Consider the following 21,073-nt stretch of genomic DNA (forward strand, 5'->3'; position numbering starts at 1 on the left):
TTTGTCTTTAGAAGCTTCTGACGCTGTCTGTTGTTCAAGAGTGGCTTGACACAAGGAATGCGACAGCTGAAACCCATGTCTTGCATACGTCTGTGCGTTGTGGTTCTTGAAGCACTGACTCCAGCTGCAGTCCTGCACTCTTTGTGAATCTCCCCCACGTTTGAATGGGTTTTGTTTCACAATCCTCTCCAGTGTGTGGTTATCCCTATTGCTTGTACATTTTTTTCTACCACATCTTTTCCTTCCCTTCACCCCTCTATTAATGTGCTTGGACACAGAGCTCTGTGAACAGCCAGCCTCTTTTGCAATGACCTTTTGTGTCTTGCCCTCCTTGTGCAAGGTGTCAATGGTCGTCTTTTGGACAACTGTCAAGTCAGCAGTCTTTCCCATGATTGTGTAGCCTACAGAACTAGACTGAGAGACCATTTAGACCAAAGGCCTTTGCAGGTGTTTTGAGTTAATTAGCTGATTAGAGTGTGGCACCAGGTGTCTTCAATATTGAACCTTTTCACAATATTCTAATTTTCTGAGATACTGAATTTGGAATTTTCCTTAGTTGTCAGTTATAATCATCAAGATTAAAAGAAATAAACATTTGAAATATATCAGTCTATGTGTAATGAATGAATATAACATACAAGTTTCACTTTTTGAATGGAATTAGTAAATTAAATCAACTTTTTGATGATATTCTAATTATATGACCAGCACCTGTAGTTTCCTACATTGTTCCGACCATCCACCATTCCATCCATTCATCCATCCATCACTAAAAATATAAATAACTTAAAAAAGTGGCAAAACTGTATAGACCTCCATCTTTGTCCTGCAAATACTAGCCTAGATCAAGTACAATTTCATTTCATTAGAACTTGATCTGATGATGAAATGGGCCACATCCGTTCAGCTAACTTCTCTGTCACTTCTCCTTTGAAGGTTTGTTTTTCACCATCAGTGTCTCTTTACTAAATAAGGCACATTTATCAGATTAGACAATCAAAACTGGTGCACCTGACTGAACTATAGACGTAACCTCTAACTCTGCTCAAAATACGACCACTGAGTACTGAACTCGTCTCTGGTCGCACAGCAATTTCATCAATTTCAATCGAAAGGCAATAAAAATGATTGAAGGCTGGATTTGGCTCACAGGCCGCCAGCTGAAGAGCCCCAAGGCTAACACTGTTTGGTTCACTAATTTAACGTAAAAAGATCCGCAAGAAAGAAAAATCACATATGGGATCTCTTTAAAAGAGTTATAGCGTAAGGAATCCAATTTTCTTTGATCTTTTTGAGGTAAAATAGTTCAACTATAAAAACAGTGACTTCGAGAGCTCAAAACGTCTCCAGTCCGAAAACCACATTTATTGAAGCACAGCTGCAGAATCGACTTGTTCTGAATGAGTCCTTAAATCCTAAATTGAAAACAATCACCCATTTTACATGTTAAAAACTCAATCTAAAACATTTAACATTACGTTATGATTGTTTTTAGAACCTATGTGTATGTATATTTGTATATTTGTGTGTGTATTTAGAGCAAATCATTACATTATCATCAGCATATGACCCCAAAATTTAGATTTTGAGTCTCAAGTAGCAATATGAACTCAAATTCACCCATGACCAAATGATCTGATCTATGCTATCCACAGTAATTTTAAGGCTGCATACTGTTACTGGAATTGTAGGAGAATAACCTGAGACAAAGTTATTGGGTAAGTAAAATAAATGAGAAAATTAAGTCTCCTGGGCAATATAGAGCAATCCCTAACTATTTTCCGTCTGTCAACAAGTCAAGAGGTCAGACCTATCAAATACATCAATAGCAGCTCATATGGTGCGGGTAGCCTCACATTTTACCATGATTCCCCTTCTCAAAGGAGGTGGAGGTCTGGCTGGCATGAGGTCAAACTGAGCAGACACAGCCAGAAGCTTAATTTGAGCTTCTGAATCAAGACCACAACAAGCTGCGAGACTCTGAAAGAGCCCTTCACTCAAGTGACTATTAAACAAAACAGCGGCACTCTGTCATCCTGAATGCCAGGCTTGACTGAAACAATACATTACACGCACCCGAGTATTACCCAATTGCAAAGATAAATGACACTGTTTTGAAACAGAGAGGAAGAAAGACAGCGAGACAAGAAACAAAGAAAGAGCAGAAGACAGAATGGGTGAGGAGGTACTCCCAGTGCATCAAGAGAAGTTAGGCTGTTTTCACACTTGAGCGTCTGCTGCCAACCCGAGTTCATTTGAAGTCACAATTTGGTTGGTTTGATCAATGGAGCAGAACCTTCAAATTTACCTTATCTACCCCTAAAGGGTGCGTATTAGTACCTTAAATGGACAGATCATGCAAATATGAGAGTTCTGTCATTATTTAACCTCATGTCATTCCAAACCTGTATGACTTTCTTCTGTGGAGCACAAAACAAGATATTTTGAAGAACGTTTGGGTCAGTATTTGTCATTGTTAACTAAAACTTAAAACTACAGAGTGCAATAGTTAGGTTTTGGAAGTAAAAACTCTATTTTCACCATAGGGAAACATCATAAATCTTTAAAGACACCCTTACTGTGAGCTACGAGTTTGATAATCTATTGTATTTGCTTCTGTTGAAGATGTCACCCTGCATTATTCATGGTGGAAAAACTACATTACCCATGATGCTGTGCAGAAAATTCCACTAATCAGAGTCGAAACAAGCAAAACGCATCAAAGCGCCGCAAATGATGTAATAGAGTCGATCTCCCTACACTCTCAAAATGCTTAAATATTTGAATAAATATGATAATATTTTGCAATGCTTCATGGGATTGTAGTTCTTTCAATCACTAAAGCCGTTAAATACACAGTCTTGTACTTTGTATTTTTGTCTGATTTTCAAATACTTTTTTTACTTCAAATCAAAGTTAGTAATGTTATGATTTGTGTTGTAGCTGGTTGGCTTGGTTTTTGAAGTCCCTATGGGAGAAATGAATGGAAAAAATACTTCCTGAACCAATGGCACTTAAAAAGTGGATGGGCACTGTTGCACTCTATTGGACATTTTTCAATGTCAAATTTTTCTATCGTGTTTCGCACAATACAATCAGTCATATAGGTTTGGAACAAGTGTGCCGCACAAGTCCTGAAAAGTGAAGCCAAAAATTTTGATCGCCCCCAGGTGGCTAGATGCAGTATAAGTCATAACCCCCACCCTCTCCATGTATGGGACAAGAAACAAACTAAATCAAATTACACTTCGAATAATTTTTTTCCAAAGATGGTTTCTGTGATTTTATCTAGTTGTTTTGGTGATGTAAGTTTAAGTGTGTCTGGTTTTAGTTAGTTATTTGATGCTATAAAAACGGGGGTTTGATGTCATGATTGACAACTGAAATTGACAGCTTCTCTGAGCGAAGTAGTCACTGAGGCATCAACTGACCTTTTTCAGGATTTTCGATAGAGATTGGAACTTAAATTTTAATCTCTACATTTCTATAACTACTTATTTCACACAGACAAAATGGTTTGTTCTGCAGTAAACTGTACTAACTGATTCTGAGGGAATATGGGCGGGGCCTTGATACTGCAGGTCCACTTCATGCTCACTACTGCGCAGATTCAGGCTCCAAGATGTCAGCACCATATTTGGACATTGGCGGCTTCACTTATCTACAATGGAAGAGAATAAAGGTGCGTCGTCCATATTTTTTTACAGTCTATGCTTTGGAACGGCATGAAGCTGAATATATGAAGACAGAACCCTCATTTTTGTGAACTATTGCTTTAAGGTTGCACATTAATACCTTAAGGTGAAAGCAATAAAGCATCATTTGATGCATCATAATAAAACTTGTTTCATTTTAATGCTTGTTCAAAATTGACTTCACTTGCATCTGCAACAGACATGTTTGTATGACACAAATTTCACTGTGAATCAGAGCCAAATATTGCAATATAAAAAACTGACCTGGAGAGGAATTCAGGCCAAACTACCCACACACTGAAACAAAACATTTGGTGTAGCATTTAATTGACCCTTCGCAGGGAGTTTGATTGACAAGCGATCTAACCAATCAGAACGCCGAATCCGCCATTTTGTCCAACAAAGCAGTCCGGAGTTAGAAGATTAACCTCAGTGGACTTAAACTTGAAAAATGGTGTGTATTGACGTCTTTCCGCGTTTGAAACAACATTTCTTCTCATGTTCATTCATGTTTATTTGATGCTATAAATGAACTAGTAGGAAGAGATGATCGGTTCACGAGCTGCTTGAGCTAAGGTGCTACATCAATCTGTCACGACACATTAAAGAGCCACAAAACATTTTTTATTGTTTGAATTTCTTAAAAAACGACACAGTTTGAACGAAACAAAATCAGAGCAAGGAACTGAACTCAGGGTTAGATCAAATGATAAAACCAAGTGTGAAAACAGCCATTGAGTGCAGTAACACACCTAAAGTCTCAGACGTACGGTTCAAGACAGTCAAGACACCGAAATGAGAAACTCGAAACAGGCAAGAATCACATGACACATGCAGGGGGCCAGTGCACTTCCCATACTGACCTTCAGGTCCCTGTGCACTATGTCATGATGGTGAATGTGACTGACACTCTCTAGAATCTGATGGATACAATGACTGCAAAGACAAGCGAGAGAGGAGAGGACAGACAGGAAACAAGAAGAAAAAGAATTGATGAGGGAAGAGAGCCGTGACGGAGGTGGTGAATTAGTCACAGGGAGATGAGAGCGGGACAGGAACACCACAGATAAGAGAGACTGTTTGATAAGAGGGTGATGAAATGAGACAAGTGATAACGGTGAAAGCCCTGATGTTACACGACGCAGAACAATAGAAGCAGTCGGGCGGGGACGCATCATTTCCTGTGAGGGCGCTGTGCAGCTGACGCTCACACGTGGGATGGAGAAATGGAGGGAAGGGTGGATGAATCAAACAGAGTACAGCTGAAAACATGGAAATGATCCGTGTGTGTGTGTGTGCGTGTGTGTGTGTTTTAAAGAGAGCGTATAAACTGCTTTCAGAGATGCTAACGTGTTTTCTTGTTCACACACATCTAACACAAGTTTTTACAAACAAACTTGAAGTTTTCTGTCATGTATTAAAGTTGCAAATTTGGCTGTTTTATCAAGTATTTATTTATTGATAAATAATATAGCCGAATAAAAGATTATGAAGGTTTTGTCAAAACGGTACTTTTTTAGTCTCGGCAGAATCAGAAAGTTAAAAAGATTAGGAAACTACAAACTAATCAGCAATGTTATAATAAAAGAAAATAGTTTAAAAATACTTAATACAAATAAATAAATAAATAAACATAAAATACTGTTAAAAAGTTTGGGCTCAGTAAGATATACATTTTTTAAAGAAATGAATACTTTTATTCAGCAAGGATGCATTAACCCTCTGGTGCTATTCAGTCATTTTTGATGTTTTGTTTTTTAAAAATTATTTACTTTATCGGAATGGTACAAAACTTGGTAAAAGTTTTGAGACTTGCTATGTAAACACAAAATAAATTCATGGACATGATTCGAAAAGGTTAAATGGTCCCGAAAAAATATTCACACTTGTATTGTTAGCGGTCAAAAATGAGCGCACTGGAAATGAATGGGAGGCGAATTTCATCTAGTGGAAACGTCTGGTACTGCGCCCAAACAAAATCTTACTGAAAGCTCATTTTTTGAGATATCAACCTCAAATTTGGAACACATTTTGTTTAGATTTATGGCTTTGATTTTTTCAATGATTTAGAGTAAAATATGTTTTAGAAAATATATGTTTAATATAAAATAGCGTTGAAAATAGTATTTTTGTGCATTTTTCATAACAATAAATATAAAATTCTATAACTTTTAAGTTCACTTTTTTTTCAACTTTTTTCACTTCAGCAATAATCTGCCAAGTGTCATCTTTAAAAACAGTTTTAAGTTTAAGTTTGAAATTTCATTTTAAGATCTATGCTCAAAAAGTGAATGGATTATAACTACTGCATAAAAATAGTTTAGTACGAAAAAATCCCCTAAAAATGCAAAATATTAAATGAAAAACATTATCAAACTAAAATATAGCACACTCATTTCATTTAAATATTTTTTTTGACAGCCAGAGGGTTAAATTTATCAAAAGTGAAATTAAAGACATTTCTAATATTACAACAGATTTCTATTTCAAATAAAGGCTGTTTTTGACTTTCTATTCATCACAGAATCCTGAAAAAAATGTATCACGGTTTCACAATATTACTGTTTTTACTGTATTTTTATCAAATAAATGCAGTGAGAATAAGAGACTTCTTTCAGTCCTACTCATCCCAAACCTTTAAACAGTAGAGTATATAGTGTATGTACTGTAGTGTATTTTAATTTAAATAAATAAATACATTTCTAGACAATATTAAAAAATACAGCTATAAACAAGCATTAATCATTTTGTGGCCCCCCAAAAAAACCTCCTCACTATTCAGCAATGAATCATGTGTCTTTAAGCTATTGGTTTAAGTGATCAAATTAGTAAAAAAAGAAAAAAAAGAAAAAAGGAAGGATCTACAAACCAGCAACAGCATAGCAATGGATTATACATTTTCTTCAGAAAGTGTGAATATCTAGTTTCTGTCAGGGATTTCTAGTGCTATGGAAACAGATCAAGCTTATGTGCTGGACAGAGCTGAATATGAGCTGACACTGTCATTATGTGTTAATTAGAGGCCTACTTTCAGTCATTGCTCCAGCAGAGGCAGGTGGAGGGGCTACGGCCCTCGGGGACAGATACATTTCACCGTCTTGACGGTGGACGGGCGGCATCGTGACACGTTTCTACCCACGAATATGGCTGATGAGCTCATGGATTCCAGTAGTCTCATCATTCGCCAGCTCTTGTGTTTCCTCCCTCGGTAAGTATCTCTCGTTCTTTCTGTTTCTCGCCGTATCCCTCACTCCCACATGCTTTCCCACACAGTCAAATTGATTAAAGCTTTTCTCCTGAGGGCGACTGCAGTGTGCGTGTGTGTATGTGTGTGTCGTTGTGTGTGTCTGTGAGAGGATCTGAGAAAAAGGAATAAAATGGAATGGGGAGAAAAATGAAGCCGGTGGGAAAACTGGAGGAAAGGGACCTGCAGAAGCAGACGCATAGAGAGCCACCCACGCCTGCCGCCTCAAAGAGACACTGCCTCAAACATTTAAAAAACAGATTTATCACTTGTATGATGTGGACAAACTATTGCACATATATTATACTTGAATGTGTACAAAGTACATACGTGAGGATACAAAACGAGAATGAAAGAGAAAAACGGAAATGTGGATGGAGAGGAAATGGTTGTGGGAAGGGTCTGGACTGGATAACAGAAAATGGAGACGCTGTTTTACCTGGCGTCAGCTTCACTGTAATATTCTCTGGCTACAATGTCTTCGAACAGCTCTCCACCCGTAACACTGCAGGACAGAGTGAAGATATTGTTACCACAGTCACCATATTCACATGCAAATTTATTCTGTAATTCTTCAACTTCAGTTACAGTGGCATAGCAAAAACTGTGCATTCATATTGCAAAAGCATTTGCAGCCTTGCTATGTGAAATGGGTACAATAAAAGAGACAAGTAAAAAAAAAAAAAATAGTAAAATAAGAATGCAAACAAAATGAAACAAAACCAATTTAAAAAAAAAGAAAAAAAAAATATATATATATATATATATATATATATATATATATATATATATAAAATAACTAATAAAAAATAAAATATTATTAAATAAAATAAAAATATGAATAAAATAATGTGAAAATGTTAAATAAAATATTTTAAATTGAATAAACATAATAAACCAATAAACAAATTATAAAAAATATATATATTAAAATAAGATACTAATAATGTAAAAATGTACTACTAATAAAACTACTACTAATAAAAATATAATTAAATAACTAATAAAAATAAATAAAAATAAATTAATAATAATAAAAATATTTGATAATATTAAATATTTTGATAATACAAATATAAATAAAATAAAAATATGAATGAAGCCAATGTTAAAATGTTAATAAAATATTTTAAACTGAATAAACATAATAATAATAATAATAATAATAATAATCAATAAACAATTTACAATAAACACATAAATAAAACAGATTTTAAAATTACGTATTAAAATAAAATAATAATAATTATTAATACTAATGAAAATAAATTAGTATTATTATTATAATAATAATAGATAATATTAAATATTTTGATAATACAAATATAAATAAAATAAAAATATTAATAAAGCCAATGTTAAAATGTTAATAAATATTTTAAACTGAATAAACATAATAATAATAAAAAATTAATAAACAATTTATAATAAACACATAAATAAAACAGATTTAAAAACCATGCATTCAAATAAAATAATAATAAATAATAAATTAATAATAATAATAATAATAATTATGTTTTAAATGTTTCATAATATTTAATATTTTGAAAATAACATAAAACAAAAATAAAAATGTTAATAAAACCGATGTTAAAATGTACTCCATCTTTGTAACAGTAAATTACATAAAAAATATAATAAAAATAATAAATTAAGACAGCAGCATTTATTAAACAAGCACAGTTAAATTAAAGGCAGCTGTAATATTAATCTACAGACATGCATGCATGTGCGTGGTTGCGTATGACAGGAAAAACAAAGTGAGAGAGAGCGAGGGAGTGAGCGAGCGAGAGCAGTATGGATGGGGGAATCCTCTAGAAGAGAGATCACTGGGGCTTCGGGGGGGAAACCCCTGCTGCAGGATTTCTCTTCGGCTGGGCAGCCCAGCTCTGTTGCTATGGAAACTGGCTCTCGAGTGAGAGGGAGAGAGAGAGAGAGAGAGATGCTAAGGGAAGGTAGAGTGGGTGGGCGTCTGTTGAAGCGCACTGAGCAAAAACAAAGCAGAGAGAGAGATATTATGCACCACATTATATGGAAGCACTTACAGGTCAAATAAGAGGTAATGGAAGCCTTCCTCTGATATACTGTCATGGAGCCGCACTGCATTAAACATAAAGAGAGTAATAATATCATCACATACTTTCATTTGCCATTCACTCACAAGACAATTCAAAGAGCAGCTTCATGTGCTGAAATGAAACAAACAGGAATGCTTTCTATTTCAATGCCCCTCGAGATCCCTTTAGCTCATTGAAATCTGAGCGTGTCACACCTGCATCCAGAATGAAGGATTTTACACTGATTTTGGCATTAATGGAGAAGTTCAGGTACATCTGTGAAGCTAACTTTAATGGCCGAAGTTTCAGACTCACCGATATTGGGATGCTTGAGCAGACGGCAGATACGGGCTTCCCGTTCCAGCTTCTGGTGATCTGGGAAAACAATTGGATCCGTCATTGCAGATGGACTGATTAAAAGCGTTATTTTTAAATGTTAACAAAGCTTAAATTTAACCAATTCCAGACATCTTTTGTGAAATTTCATGGCCTTTGTAGAAGTTTAGCCAAAGAAACTATGCTAGTGCTGTGAATTTCACATTAATTTTAGTTAACAATAACATCAAGCTGTTAAAGGAGACCTATTATACCTCTTTTCACAAGATGTAATATAAGTCTCTGGTGTCCCCAGAATGTGTCTGTGAAGTTTCAGCTCAAAATCCCCCACAGATCATTTATTATAGCTTGTCAAATTTGGCCCTATTTGGGTGTGAGCAAAAACACGCCGTTTTTGTGTGTGTCCCTTTAAATGCAAATGAGCTGTAAAGGCGGAGCATTTACAGCTCATGCTTCGGATACAACATAACTGGAGAATCTCATGCTCAATGTGGTGTTCAGCCTTACATGTTCGAACCGGAGTCGGACACTGATGGAGAGACAGCTACAGTGAGCAAACAAAAATGGCAACTGCTGTGGCTCACTCAGGGCAATATTTATGCTAATAGGGCAGATCGTCACCAGTCGTGGGCGGGGCTTCCCCCTACTCTTATGGAAATCTGGAACCATACGTTTGGAGAGATTTATGTTGATTATAGAAAAGGAGTGGGTGGATTTTTACCATTACAGGCTGGTTGTTTACACACACATCTGTGTTCAAACACCTTATAAAGGTGAATTTTGCATAATAGGTCCCGTTTAAATAACCAGCATATGCCAGATTACTAAGTACGGCTTGATCAATTCCTAATCTATATTCTTAACTGACCCCAAACAATCCTCCTATTACAGCAGATCAGTTTGATTAATGAAAACTAAAACCATAAAAAAATAGTTGCTTGAAACAATATGAACAATAACTGATATAAAAAGAATTAACACTGCAGATTCTGCAGACTGTGAGAAAAATCACACGGATGCAAATATACCATGCTGAAACGGCTAATGTCTAACATGCTAAAATAGTAAGCTGGCACTATTTTATCTACATGGGTCAGTGCTTCCCACAGGTTTGAAATGTACTTGCGGTGGTAGCCGGGTGAAAAATCCTCCTATTACCCACGGCACAAAAATGGTCAACTACAAGTGACAAACAACAAATAATGTGTGATTTTTAACATTAATTTTATTTATTGAAATTAATTTTAATTATATAGCATATTACATTTAATTACATACTAATATTATGCATTATTATGCATTGTAAATTATGCAAAATTACAGCATTTAAATGGTTCTCCTTTTCCTATGTTCTCCTTGCTGTCATATAGTGTCTCTCTCAGTGAATGGGACACAGAGTTTACTAGTAAAATTTAAATAATGACTAATATATGTGTCAAATAATGTTCTTAGTCTTTTATTCCTGTGGGGGAGACTACAATAATTTACTATGAATTAAATGGAAATCAAATTAAATACAATTTATTGTGTAACCAAAATACCAATAATGCCCAAAAGAAAAAGAAAAAAACTTAGCGTGTGACTTTTAATTATAAACAAGCCTGAAATACACTGATACTCTTATTTTGAAATGTCTGTACTATTGCAGGCTGATCCTTCAGATTCTTACAACCGTATAAAACATTTTATATAAAGGCCATAAAGTAGACATTGTAATGTTTCATCAACTTGAGTTCATTAGCAATCGCTTGGCATAAATCTGTGCTTTTCATTGATTGAGAATCACTTCTGAAGCAGTCTGAAGCGTGAGCTTGTAGAACGTGCAACAGCGCCCCCTTGTGACTTTTCAAAATGCAGCACCCATGGGAATGTCAGCGGAAGTAAACAGTTCTGACGCACACATAACGAGCAGGTACGAAACGACTAGTTAAATCGATCGCGGATGGTTTTATTATATTGGGCGGATATAAAAGTAGAAGAGGATAAAAATAATAAAAGCAAAAATGTGTCTCCATATACTTGGGCGGCCGTTATTATACGTGGGCGGCCCGCCCATGTAAAGTCTATATGTGGGAAGCACTGTGGGTTTGATCTGATCATGACAAGTGATTATCATTATTATTTTCCCCCGCCCACACATGCTTTTTACATCAGCGGAAAAGTGGTTTCATTATGATGAAAGATTATGAAAACTAATTAAACATGCACAATAAGACCATGAATATTTATAAACAATAAGACTACTTGTATTTATCAAGGGCCAGTGCCACGACGTCGCCCCCTCACCCGGACTATCCTGCCCCGTCAGTCAAGATGAATGTGAAAATGGATTTTAATTATAAAATAAAATATATTATTTAAAAAAATTACAATTGCTAGGTGCATAGGCTTTCTAGGCTACTTTCACTAGGCTACTATAGCAACATTTTAGTTATGGACTGTCTGTTTCACAAAGTGACATTTTGATTGGCAGCATTGACACATTAACCTACAAACTTCCTGTGCCACAATGTTGAGCTGTTGAGTTGAGCTGCTTAAAATTTGAATACTTTCCAGGATTCTTTGACAAATAGAAGGTTCAAAAGAACAGCATATATTTGAAATAGAATCTTTTGTAACATTATAAATGTCTTTAATGTCACTTTAATGCATTCTGGCTGAATAGTATTCATTTCTTTAAAAGGAAAAATCTTACTAACCCCAAACTTTGTGCATTTCGTAGATGGAACGATCATCAAACACAAAATGGCACCAATATCTTTGAAACGAACTCTAACTTAAATTGACATGGCATGATGTTGGTGTTTAAAAATAGAAAAATCACCTTCATAATTAATTTCACATCTTTTGAACAAAGCTTTTTTTATAGTTCTGAAGGGCTGTGACGGTTGTTTTCCTGCAGTCAAACAGTTCCTGCTCCATTCACACTGGCTAAACCCTTTTAAAGTGCACATTTAAAGCGGTCTGGGCACTTCAAACGTGGCAGCAAAGGTCACGCTCAGCATCACGCAGACCACAGGATCTACTGTAAACCACATGGCAACGAGCAAGCAGATCGTGCAACCTCTGACTGTGGAGGACAAGCTCGACTCGAGCAAATCTGCACGATATGGAGAGACAGACGCACACAGCCGAGAGGCCTGGACAGCTCCGGCACACTCCACAGACGAAGCCTGCTGTCTGCCATGCATGAGTCACATGGGAAGGAGGACAGCTGGGAAAGAGGGCGCAGATCATCTCCAGCGATTCACGATTCAGTCCTGATAAACAGACACGGACGGCTGTCTATCATTCCAGCATCACTAAGGCTGAATCCGAAATCACATATAGTAGGCGAAAAACAGTGACATGTCCGAAATTCACAGTACTCATAAAAGAGTAGTTAAAAAGTTTGTTGTGTGCTTAACTGAAATTGCAAAGGCTGCGATTTATTATTTTAAAAATATATGCGCAGCCTTTCATGGTGAAACGCAGCATTGTGATCAGAGCGGATCAATCGGTTCGCAGTAAATTCTGCTCTATCTCTGTAAACGCTGTGAGTTTGAGTCACTTAAAGAAGCAACACGCACCAAAGATCTTTCCAAACTTGTAACGAGAAGCGTTTACAAACCTGTTGTCCAACAAGAGAACATTAATAACATGTTTTCCCCCAAACTCACTTCATAACGTCAGAGTCGAGTGTTCGAATAACTTCCTTTTGTCATATAGAGGGTGTAAAATGCTCATGAAAAACAAACATTTGATTGTTGGGTGAAAAAACATGCAGTACCATTCAAATTCAAACATTTTATACCTTTATCTGACCAAAAACTGTAATATTGTAAAATATTTTCTTTTAAGAAACTTTTCTATTTTTACTGTATTTAAAAATGTAATTTATTCCTGAGATCAAAGCTGAATTTTCAGCATCATTACTCCAGTCTTCAGTGTCACATGATCATTCAGAAATCATTCTAATATGCTGATTTGATGCTCAAGAAACATTTATATTTATTATTAATGTTGAAATTGAAAACAGTTGTGCTGCTTCATATTTTTGAGGAAACCATGATACCTTTTTTCAGGATTTTTTTAAAGAACAGCTTTTACTTTTGAACAGTAGTGTATATTATAAGTAGACCACAGGGAAAAAGCATGATGTGAGACATTTAAATTGCTATTAAAGCTATACTCAGTTTACAGAACATCACTGTGGCCTCATTGCAACCCTCCCAAACACACCAAAAAAATCCACACACACAAACAACAGCTCGAGAAGTTGTCACATTGAGCGGAGCGACTGGTGTGAAGCTGTGAGAATGCTGACACCCAAACACCACAAAACGCCTCTGCAGCAAAGAGCAGCAGACCCTGCAAAGAGAGAAAGTCTCCATCCGATCTGATCTCATCACCAGACTACTGTAATAAACCACACGCCACAGCTACAGTAGACTGACCTGTCTACATCACTCACATTAGTTATGAGGATTAAAGATGCATTTTTCTGTTACTTACCCCCCAAAATCCAATCAATTAAATTAACTCATGGCATTCCCAAGAAATTTTACCATAATGTGACACATTTCTGAGTGAAACGGGATAGGGCTGCACAATTAGGGGAAAAAACATCTAATTGTTTTTTTTTTTCTGATAAAAATTGCAGTTGTGATTTAAAATGTGAGGTTTTACTTTGCTTGTTCGCAGAGCTGCACAATTAGGTCAGTTTTTTGTGATTAATGATTATATATCAATATTTTACTATAAAATAATAAAAACAAGTAAGAAAAAAATAATTTTATTTTTAAAATTGACCAGAATGTTTTAGTAGAAATGTAACCTTACAATACTAACATTTATGGCTGTCTGTCTTCATTTTCAACTATCAAGCAGACAACTGCAGGAAGCCATTAAAGGCCCCAATATACTCATGACAAAGTTCTTTTTCGTTCTTCGTTTAGGGTTAAAACAAAGTTTGACATACGTGAGCAGCGATATACTGTTAGCGAAAATCTGGCGCCGCCCACACTGCTGAGAGCAGCGTTTAGATGAATATGTAAATATATGCTGCGCGCTTTCCTCTCAATAACAAAATAAATTTAAAAAATTGAGAAAGCAGCAAGCTTTTTTTTTAATAAAGCATAAGAAAATCATCTGATCATAGCAATGTGGATATGTTTGCAAGCTCTGCAATTCGGCACTCTAGTAAAGTCACGTCGGATTTATTTATATAGCACGTTATACAATAAATTACTTAAAATCAAGCCGTTTTACCATATTAAACGTGAAAATCAGTGTCAGTGTCTCATTTCATCAGAAGTACAACTTCATTTTCTACTATAAAGCAGCTATCCAGTGTGTTCATGTTGTCACTCGCGGACGTCTGACAGATTGAACCGGAAAAGATTTCCATGTGAAAGAAGGTGGAGCCTCAGCACACACCTACCTATTATGTAATCGCCACGGACCAATGGTAGTACAAAGGTGTTTACCAGCTAGTGTTGTCAAAAGATACCAAGTCAGTACTGACATTTTAAAAAAATTCTGATTGCTGTTGAGCGGATTCGTAAACACCTCTGATTGGCCATTGTGTTCACACGCTCATCACACATGTCTGAAAATTTCAGTACCAACTTGGTATCAAAGTCTGTACTTTTGACAACACCATTAACAGGCGTAGCAAACGTTTCTGGAAATTTCGTTTTGGCAAGCTGTTTCGAACTCCCAAGACGAACTCCAAATGGCTTGATTTTGTTAGAAATGGCATCACATCAGTTTGTTCTTCAATTTCGCTTGAAGTATATCGGGCCTTAAAGCTTCTCTTTTGTTGGCAACAGTCAGTATATAAATGCTTCTCCTTACAAGTTTAAGAAGACAGTTGGCGCATGTTGCGTTCCCAAATGCAAGCTATAAGTGATCCGAACTTGGAGTGAAGCAGCATTTACTCCGATTAATCATTCTGTCCTAAAATGGGAAATTCAGCAAGAAAAAAAAAATTCATATAGGCCAGGACTTCCATTCATTGCACATTTAGCAGATGATTTTATCCAAAGCAACTTACAAATGAGAAACATCACAATCATTAAGAACATATTACAGCAAAATGCAAAGTACAACTAAATAAAAGCAATAAGATAGAGGTAAATGAAAGACAATCTGCATTGTACACAGAGAAAGACACTTATTTGAGACCAAATGTATCCAATCAAATGCAACTGTGCTCATGGTTGCATCCACAGAAGCATGGCAGGATAATAGGTCTGTCAGAAACAATTACAGCTCAAACAATCGTTTTTTTTCCATTATTTATCCCAGCGGTAGGTTGTTATAATTGGAAACAATCACCGAGTCAATTGCCCCATTCAACCTAGTGGGTTTAGTCCTGCTAAACACCCCAGAGCTGCATGTGTGTGTGTGTGACACTTTGGGTAAATCCAGGTCAACTCCATGCTGCATTGCAGGTGCTCCGATCATGCACAAAGTATTCACAGCAAAACTTCCCAAAGCAGCTCTTATGGATCCTTTTCACATTTACAGGGTTTGTAAAAAATGGAAGTCATCATAGTTGAGTAAACTTCTGTAGTGGTGAATGGACCCTCCAACAAAAATAATTTTTGTGTTCCCATTTGATCCAATGGCAAAAGAAAAAAATCCACAATAGCATTTCTATGTCTTTCCAAAAGAGGAAAAAAAAATATCGACAGATTGATTAAGGTGGGCAGAAGAGAGAAAGATGTCAAATTTGCAATCACTCCCTCAGCCGTTGTATTAGAAACATTCACGCAGTTTTCTGTTAATACCAAGTCAAGTCACCTTTATTTATATCGCACTTTATACAATGCAGCTTTACAGAATCAGTGATGCAAACCATCAAATATAAACAAAATCTGCTCTTACAAAACAATATTGTTATTACTCTGCTCAATTCAGTTCAGTGTTGATTCAGTTCAGTTCAACAATAGTGTAAAGTACATCAATTATGAAAGAAGTTTGATACAATAATGAAGCAGCTCTACAGAAGACAGTGTTATTATACAGCATCAATTCAGTTCCATAACTGTCAATGTAGCAAAATTCATCAATTGTGAAGGAGTTGATTCAGCTAGCAGCTCTATAGAAGTCATTATGAAGCTCAAGTGAGTTCAAGTTTTGTTATTTTCATTGCTATTTTCATTTTTAAACACTTGCAGTCTGTATAATTCATAAACACAACTTCATTCTTTATAAATCTCTCCAACAGTGTAGCATTAGCCCATTAGCAATGGAGCACAGCCTCAAACTCATTCAGAATCAAATGTAAACATCTAAATAAATACAATACTCACATAATCCAATGTATGCATGCAGCATGCATGATGAACACTTTGTAAAGATCCATTTTGAGGGTTATATTAGCTGTGTGAACTTTGTTTATGCAATGATAGAGTCGAGAGCTCGGGAGGGGGCGGAGAGCGTGAGCAATTAAAGGGGCCGCAGCCTGAATCGGTGCATTTCTAATTATGCCCCAAAATAGGCAGTTAAAAAAATTAATTAAAAAAAATTCTATGGGGTATTTTGAGCTGAAACTTCAGACACATTCAGAGGACACCTTAGACTTCTATTACATCTTGTAAAAAAACGTATGATGGCACCTTTAAGTTAGCATTTCTCTAACAATACACATATATACATCTGATATACTCTCTAAAAATTTTATATTCACTTAAGACAACCAACTGTACTTTACTCACCAAAGTGGACAATTTTTGGCCATTCAAGTGCAAAAAGACACGAAAGAGAGCTCAGTTCAGTACTTGTCAGGGATTGACCCTTATCATTGAGGTACTTTTATAGTTTTTGTTTAAAATTTGGATTAGATTAGATTTTTATTTTTTGTGCTTTCATTGTAATTTTAGTTAAAATTTTTTGTTATTTTTTGTTTATTTATTTTAGTTTTTGCTTTTAAATGTCTATATAGTTTTTTTATTTCTTTTTACTCTATAAATTAGAGTAGATTTTAGTCATAGTTTTAGTCATTCAAAAATTTTAGTCATCGTCTCGTTTTCGTCTGTGAAAAGATGTTGTTGATGAAAATTAAGACGAAAATTATTTGTCAACGAAATTAACACTGCAACCGCCTAATAAATCTGCAGCTGTCTGTGTCATTAATGTTAATTCAACAACAAAAGGCAAAGAGAAAATCACTTGCTGCACTTGACTGAATAACTTCAGTAGCTTTAATAAGAATCAGTGTACTTATAATTTATACAGTCGAGTGTTATATTTTTACATTTGTTTATTCAATTTCTTACTTGAATGCTATTGTTAAATACACCTACTGTGAAATAATAAAGCACTATTTATTTTCATTTGTATATTATATTGTATTTGTAATGTGCATCTTTGTTCTTATTTTTAATAACAAAGATAAAATAATTAAATAAATATTTAAATAAATATTTTCATTTCCGCCCACCCCTACTTTGGCCTAAATGGGTCTGTCATTCTTTTTTCTTATATATTTTGCTACCTTGTAAGGCTACATTTTTAAAATAGGGAAATTAGTTTGGCTGCACTGCTCAGTCACTTCCAAAATAGTAAAACCAATTTAAAAAAATTATGATAAAATTGTGAATCGTGATTTTACTGAAAAAACCCCCGATATTTTTGCCATATCGCCAACCCCAACATGAGATCCACCAATAGCAAACCACAACCATCCAATAATCCAATCAATTCCCAATGGACAAAATCACATCCCGCTCTACATTTTTTCTTGTTCCAGAAGCCATTTCACCTGGATATATATAACAATAGGGAAGAAAAGGCGCAACTTCCTTTTCATGTCGCCTTAATTTTTTAAAGTGAAAACTTGAGGTTAATAACTGTGGAAACACATCTTCAAATGCTGTGAAATTGGTCCATTGCATAATAAGAGAATCCTCCTTGAGGAAGGGAGCTGCATAGTCATTGGCTGCTCTCTGTGTCAATCACCCCACCCTGGCCCTGCCCCCTCACACATGCTCCAGTTTCCACTTGCTACATTTTGCATTAACTCTTTCGGCACTGGCAGAGCCTTCACATGACGTAAAAACCCCGTTTCCATTGCAAACCGCAATAATACGAATACACTCAAAACGAATCATTGCATGGGCGTCAGTGAGGTGTCAGATGTGGTCACAAGCTGAGTCAAAACAACAGCAGTGATGACAAAGCGACAATCTGAAATCTTTCCACTTGAAGTGTGACATGGCTTTGTTCAAGGATGGCAGTGGAAGCGCAGCTCTCAAACCCTCAAACAAAAGCCCCTCATGTTTGAGCACTTGAGAAGTGAAGCCCCTCCGCACCAGCGTGGGTGTGTGTTCGAGCACGTACACGCGTATGTCTGCGCTCTGTGGGGAGACGAATCCTGTGCTCTTGGCATGTTGGCCGCACAGACACGCTGTCTGTGGCGTGCCAAACGGTCAGGCTGCCTGTGATGACCTGCAGACCGTATGATTGCCCCCGTGCGCCAACACTTCCCAAAACACACACAAGCACGGGCCTGTCCACCCAAAATATCACACAGCACCACAACAAACACGTCAACTACAAGCGCTGACATCTTTATATTTGCCTGGTCATTTTAAACTCATACATGCAACAATAATTCCTTTAGCATTGTAAAACTGTGGCCAGTTGATTTTAGTCACCACTATCAACGAAAAATACCAGAAATTTACTATATTTGTACCATAGTAAACATGGTATTTTGGCATAAATTAGGTTTACTATGGCAATTTTTTCTATTTGACTTATTCAGTAAGAAATTAGGGGTGCAATGATATGTATCACAATATTGGTTTCACGATACGATAAGTATCACGATATTTGAACGAAACTAAAAAAATATATATTTTTTTTTTTTAATGTTTCAAGATTTAATTGAACCTTCTGTAAGTAAATTAACAACTGACTAGGTGTTTTACTGAACAATAAAACTGAATTTTAACATGAAATTAGAATTAGGTTAGCTGAAACCTAAGAGAGTAAAACAATGGTGACACCAGAATAAAAATATTCATGATTTTGAACATGAAAATACAGAACTATACTACAAATGTATAACACATGTAACGTAAGCCCTTTTTACTGGTAAAATCAGACATTTGGCATTATCAGGACCAAAAATATTGCCCCATTGCATTATATTCAACATTAAATATAGTAGTTTAATGTAGTCAACAATAGTTTAGTGTACATCAACAACATTGTTGCATTTTTATATCGCCATCTCTCGATATAACAATGTATCGTTACACCCCACAAGAAATTAATACTTTTATCCAGCAAGGACGAATTAAATTAAACAAAAGTGACAGTAAAGACACTAATAAATACTAATAAATACTGTTCTTGAAAAAAATGTTTCCACAAAAAAAAGCAGCACAACTGTTTTCAACATTGATAATAATCATAAATGTTTCTTGAGCAGCAAATCAGCATATTCAAATGATTTCTTAAGGACCATGTGACACTAAAGACTGGAGTAATGATGCTGAAAATTCAGCTTTGATCACAGGAATAAATTACATTTTAAAACATTAAAACAGAAAACTGTCATTTTAAATAGTAATAACATTTCACAATATTACTGTTTTTACTTTGATCAAATTAACGCAGTCAAACATTTTAAAAATCTTACCAACCCCAAACATTTCAATAGTAATACGCTTTGAAAATTTGAATATTAAATATTGTGATGATTTTAATGCATTTTTTAATGTAAGAGAAGCATTTAATTTCTTACATTAAATATTTTAAATAATTTCAAGCTGTTTGCTTGAAACAAAACCAGAATATTAATCCATGCCAGAGCACAATACATAAATATTAAGATAAATTTATCTCAATTTAGGTCAATTATCTTTAAAGGTGCCCTAGAATCGAAAATTGAATTTATCTTGGCATAGTTGAATAACAAGAGTTCAGTACATGGAAATGACATACAGTGAGTCTCAAACTCCATTGTTTCCTCCTTCTTATATAAATCTAATTTGTTTAAAAGACCTCAGAAGAACAGGCGAATCTCAACATAACACCGACTGTTACAGTCGGGATCATTAATATGTACACCCCCAATATTTGCATATGCCAGCTCATGTTCAAGGCATTAGACAAGGGCAGCCAGTATTAACGTCTGGATCTGTGCACAGCTGAATCATCAGACTAGGTAAGCAAGCAAGAACAATAGCGAAAAATGGCAGATGGAGCGATAATAACTGACATGATCCATGATTACATGATATTTTTAGTGATATTTGTAAATTGTCTTTCTAAATGTTTTGTTAGCATGTTGCTAATGTACTGTTAAATGTGGTTAAAGTTACCATCGTTTATTACTATATTCACAGAGCCATCGCTATTTTCATTTTTAAACACTTCCAGTCTGTATAATGCATAAACACAACTTCATTTTTTTATAAATCTCTCCAACAGTGTGCAATTTTAGGTTAAGCCACTGAGCATAGCCTCAAACTCATTCAGAATCAAATGTAAACATCCAAATAAATACTACACTCACATGATCCAACACATGCATGCAGCCTGCATGATGAACATTTTGTAAAGATCCATTTGAGGGTTATATTAGCTGTGTGAACTTTGTTTATGCACTGTTTTATAGTCGCAAGCTCGGGGGAGGGGAGCGCGAGGATTTAAAGGGGAAGCAGCCTGAATCGGTGCATATTTAATGATGCCCCAAAATAGGCAGTTAAAAACATTAATTAAAAAAAACAAATCTA

General features: G+C 35.5%; 1 protein-coding gene across 36 annotated transcripts in view; it reads right to left on the reverse strand.

Moving 5' to 3' along the window:
* Window positions 1-21,073, reverse strand: part of LOC137028537 (calcium/calmodulin-dependent protein kinase type II subunit beta) — an 86,420-nt gene that overhangs the window by 57,067 nt on the left and 8,280 nt on the right. For 25 of the 36 annotated variants that reach the window (XM_067397452.1, XM_067397448.1, XM_067397447.1 and 22 more), the window contains exons 3-5: window positions 9,315-9,374; window positions 8,988-9,042; window positions 7,379-7,444 (exon numbers count right to left, since the gene is read on the reverse strand). In XM_067397452.1, the coding sequence (XP_067253553.1) occupies window positions 7,379-7,444; window positions 8,988-9,042; window positions 9,315-9,374 (181 nt within the window). Of the gene's footprint in view, window positions 1-4,558; window positions 4,632-7,378; window positions 7,445-8,987; window positions 9,043-9,314; window positions 9,375-21,073 lie in introns of all 36 variants that reach the window. The other 11 variants (XM_067397437.1, XM_067397466.1, XM_067397450.1 and 8 more) reach the window with 1 other exon arrangement.

This window comes from Chanodichthys erythropterus, chromosome 10, assembly GCF_024489055.1.
Source record: "Chanodichthys erythropterus isolate Z2021 chromosome 10, ASM2448905v1, whole genome shotgun sequence".
Lineage (NCBI taxonomy): Eukaryota > Metazoa > Chordata > Actinopteri > Cypriniformes > Xenocyprididae > Chanodichthys > Chanodichthys erythropterus.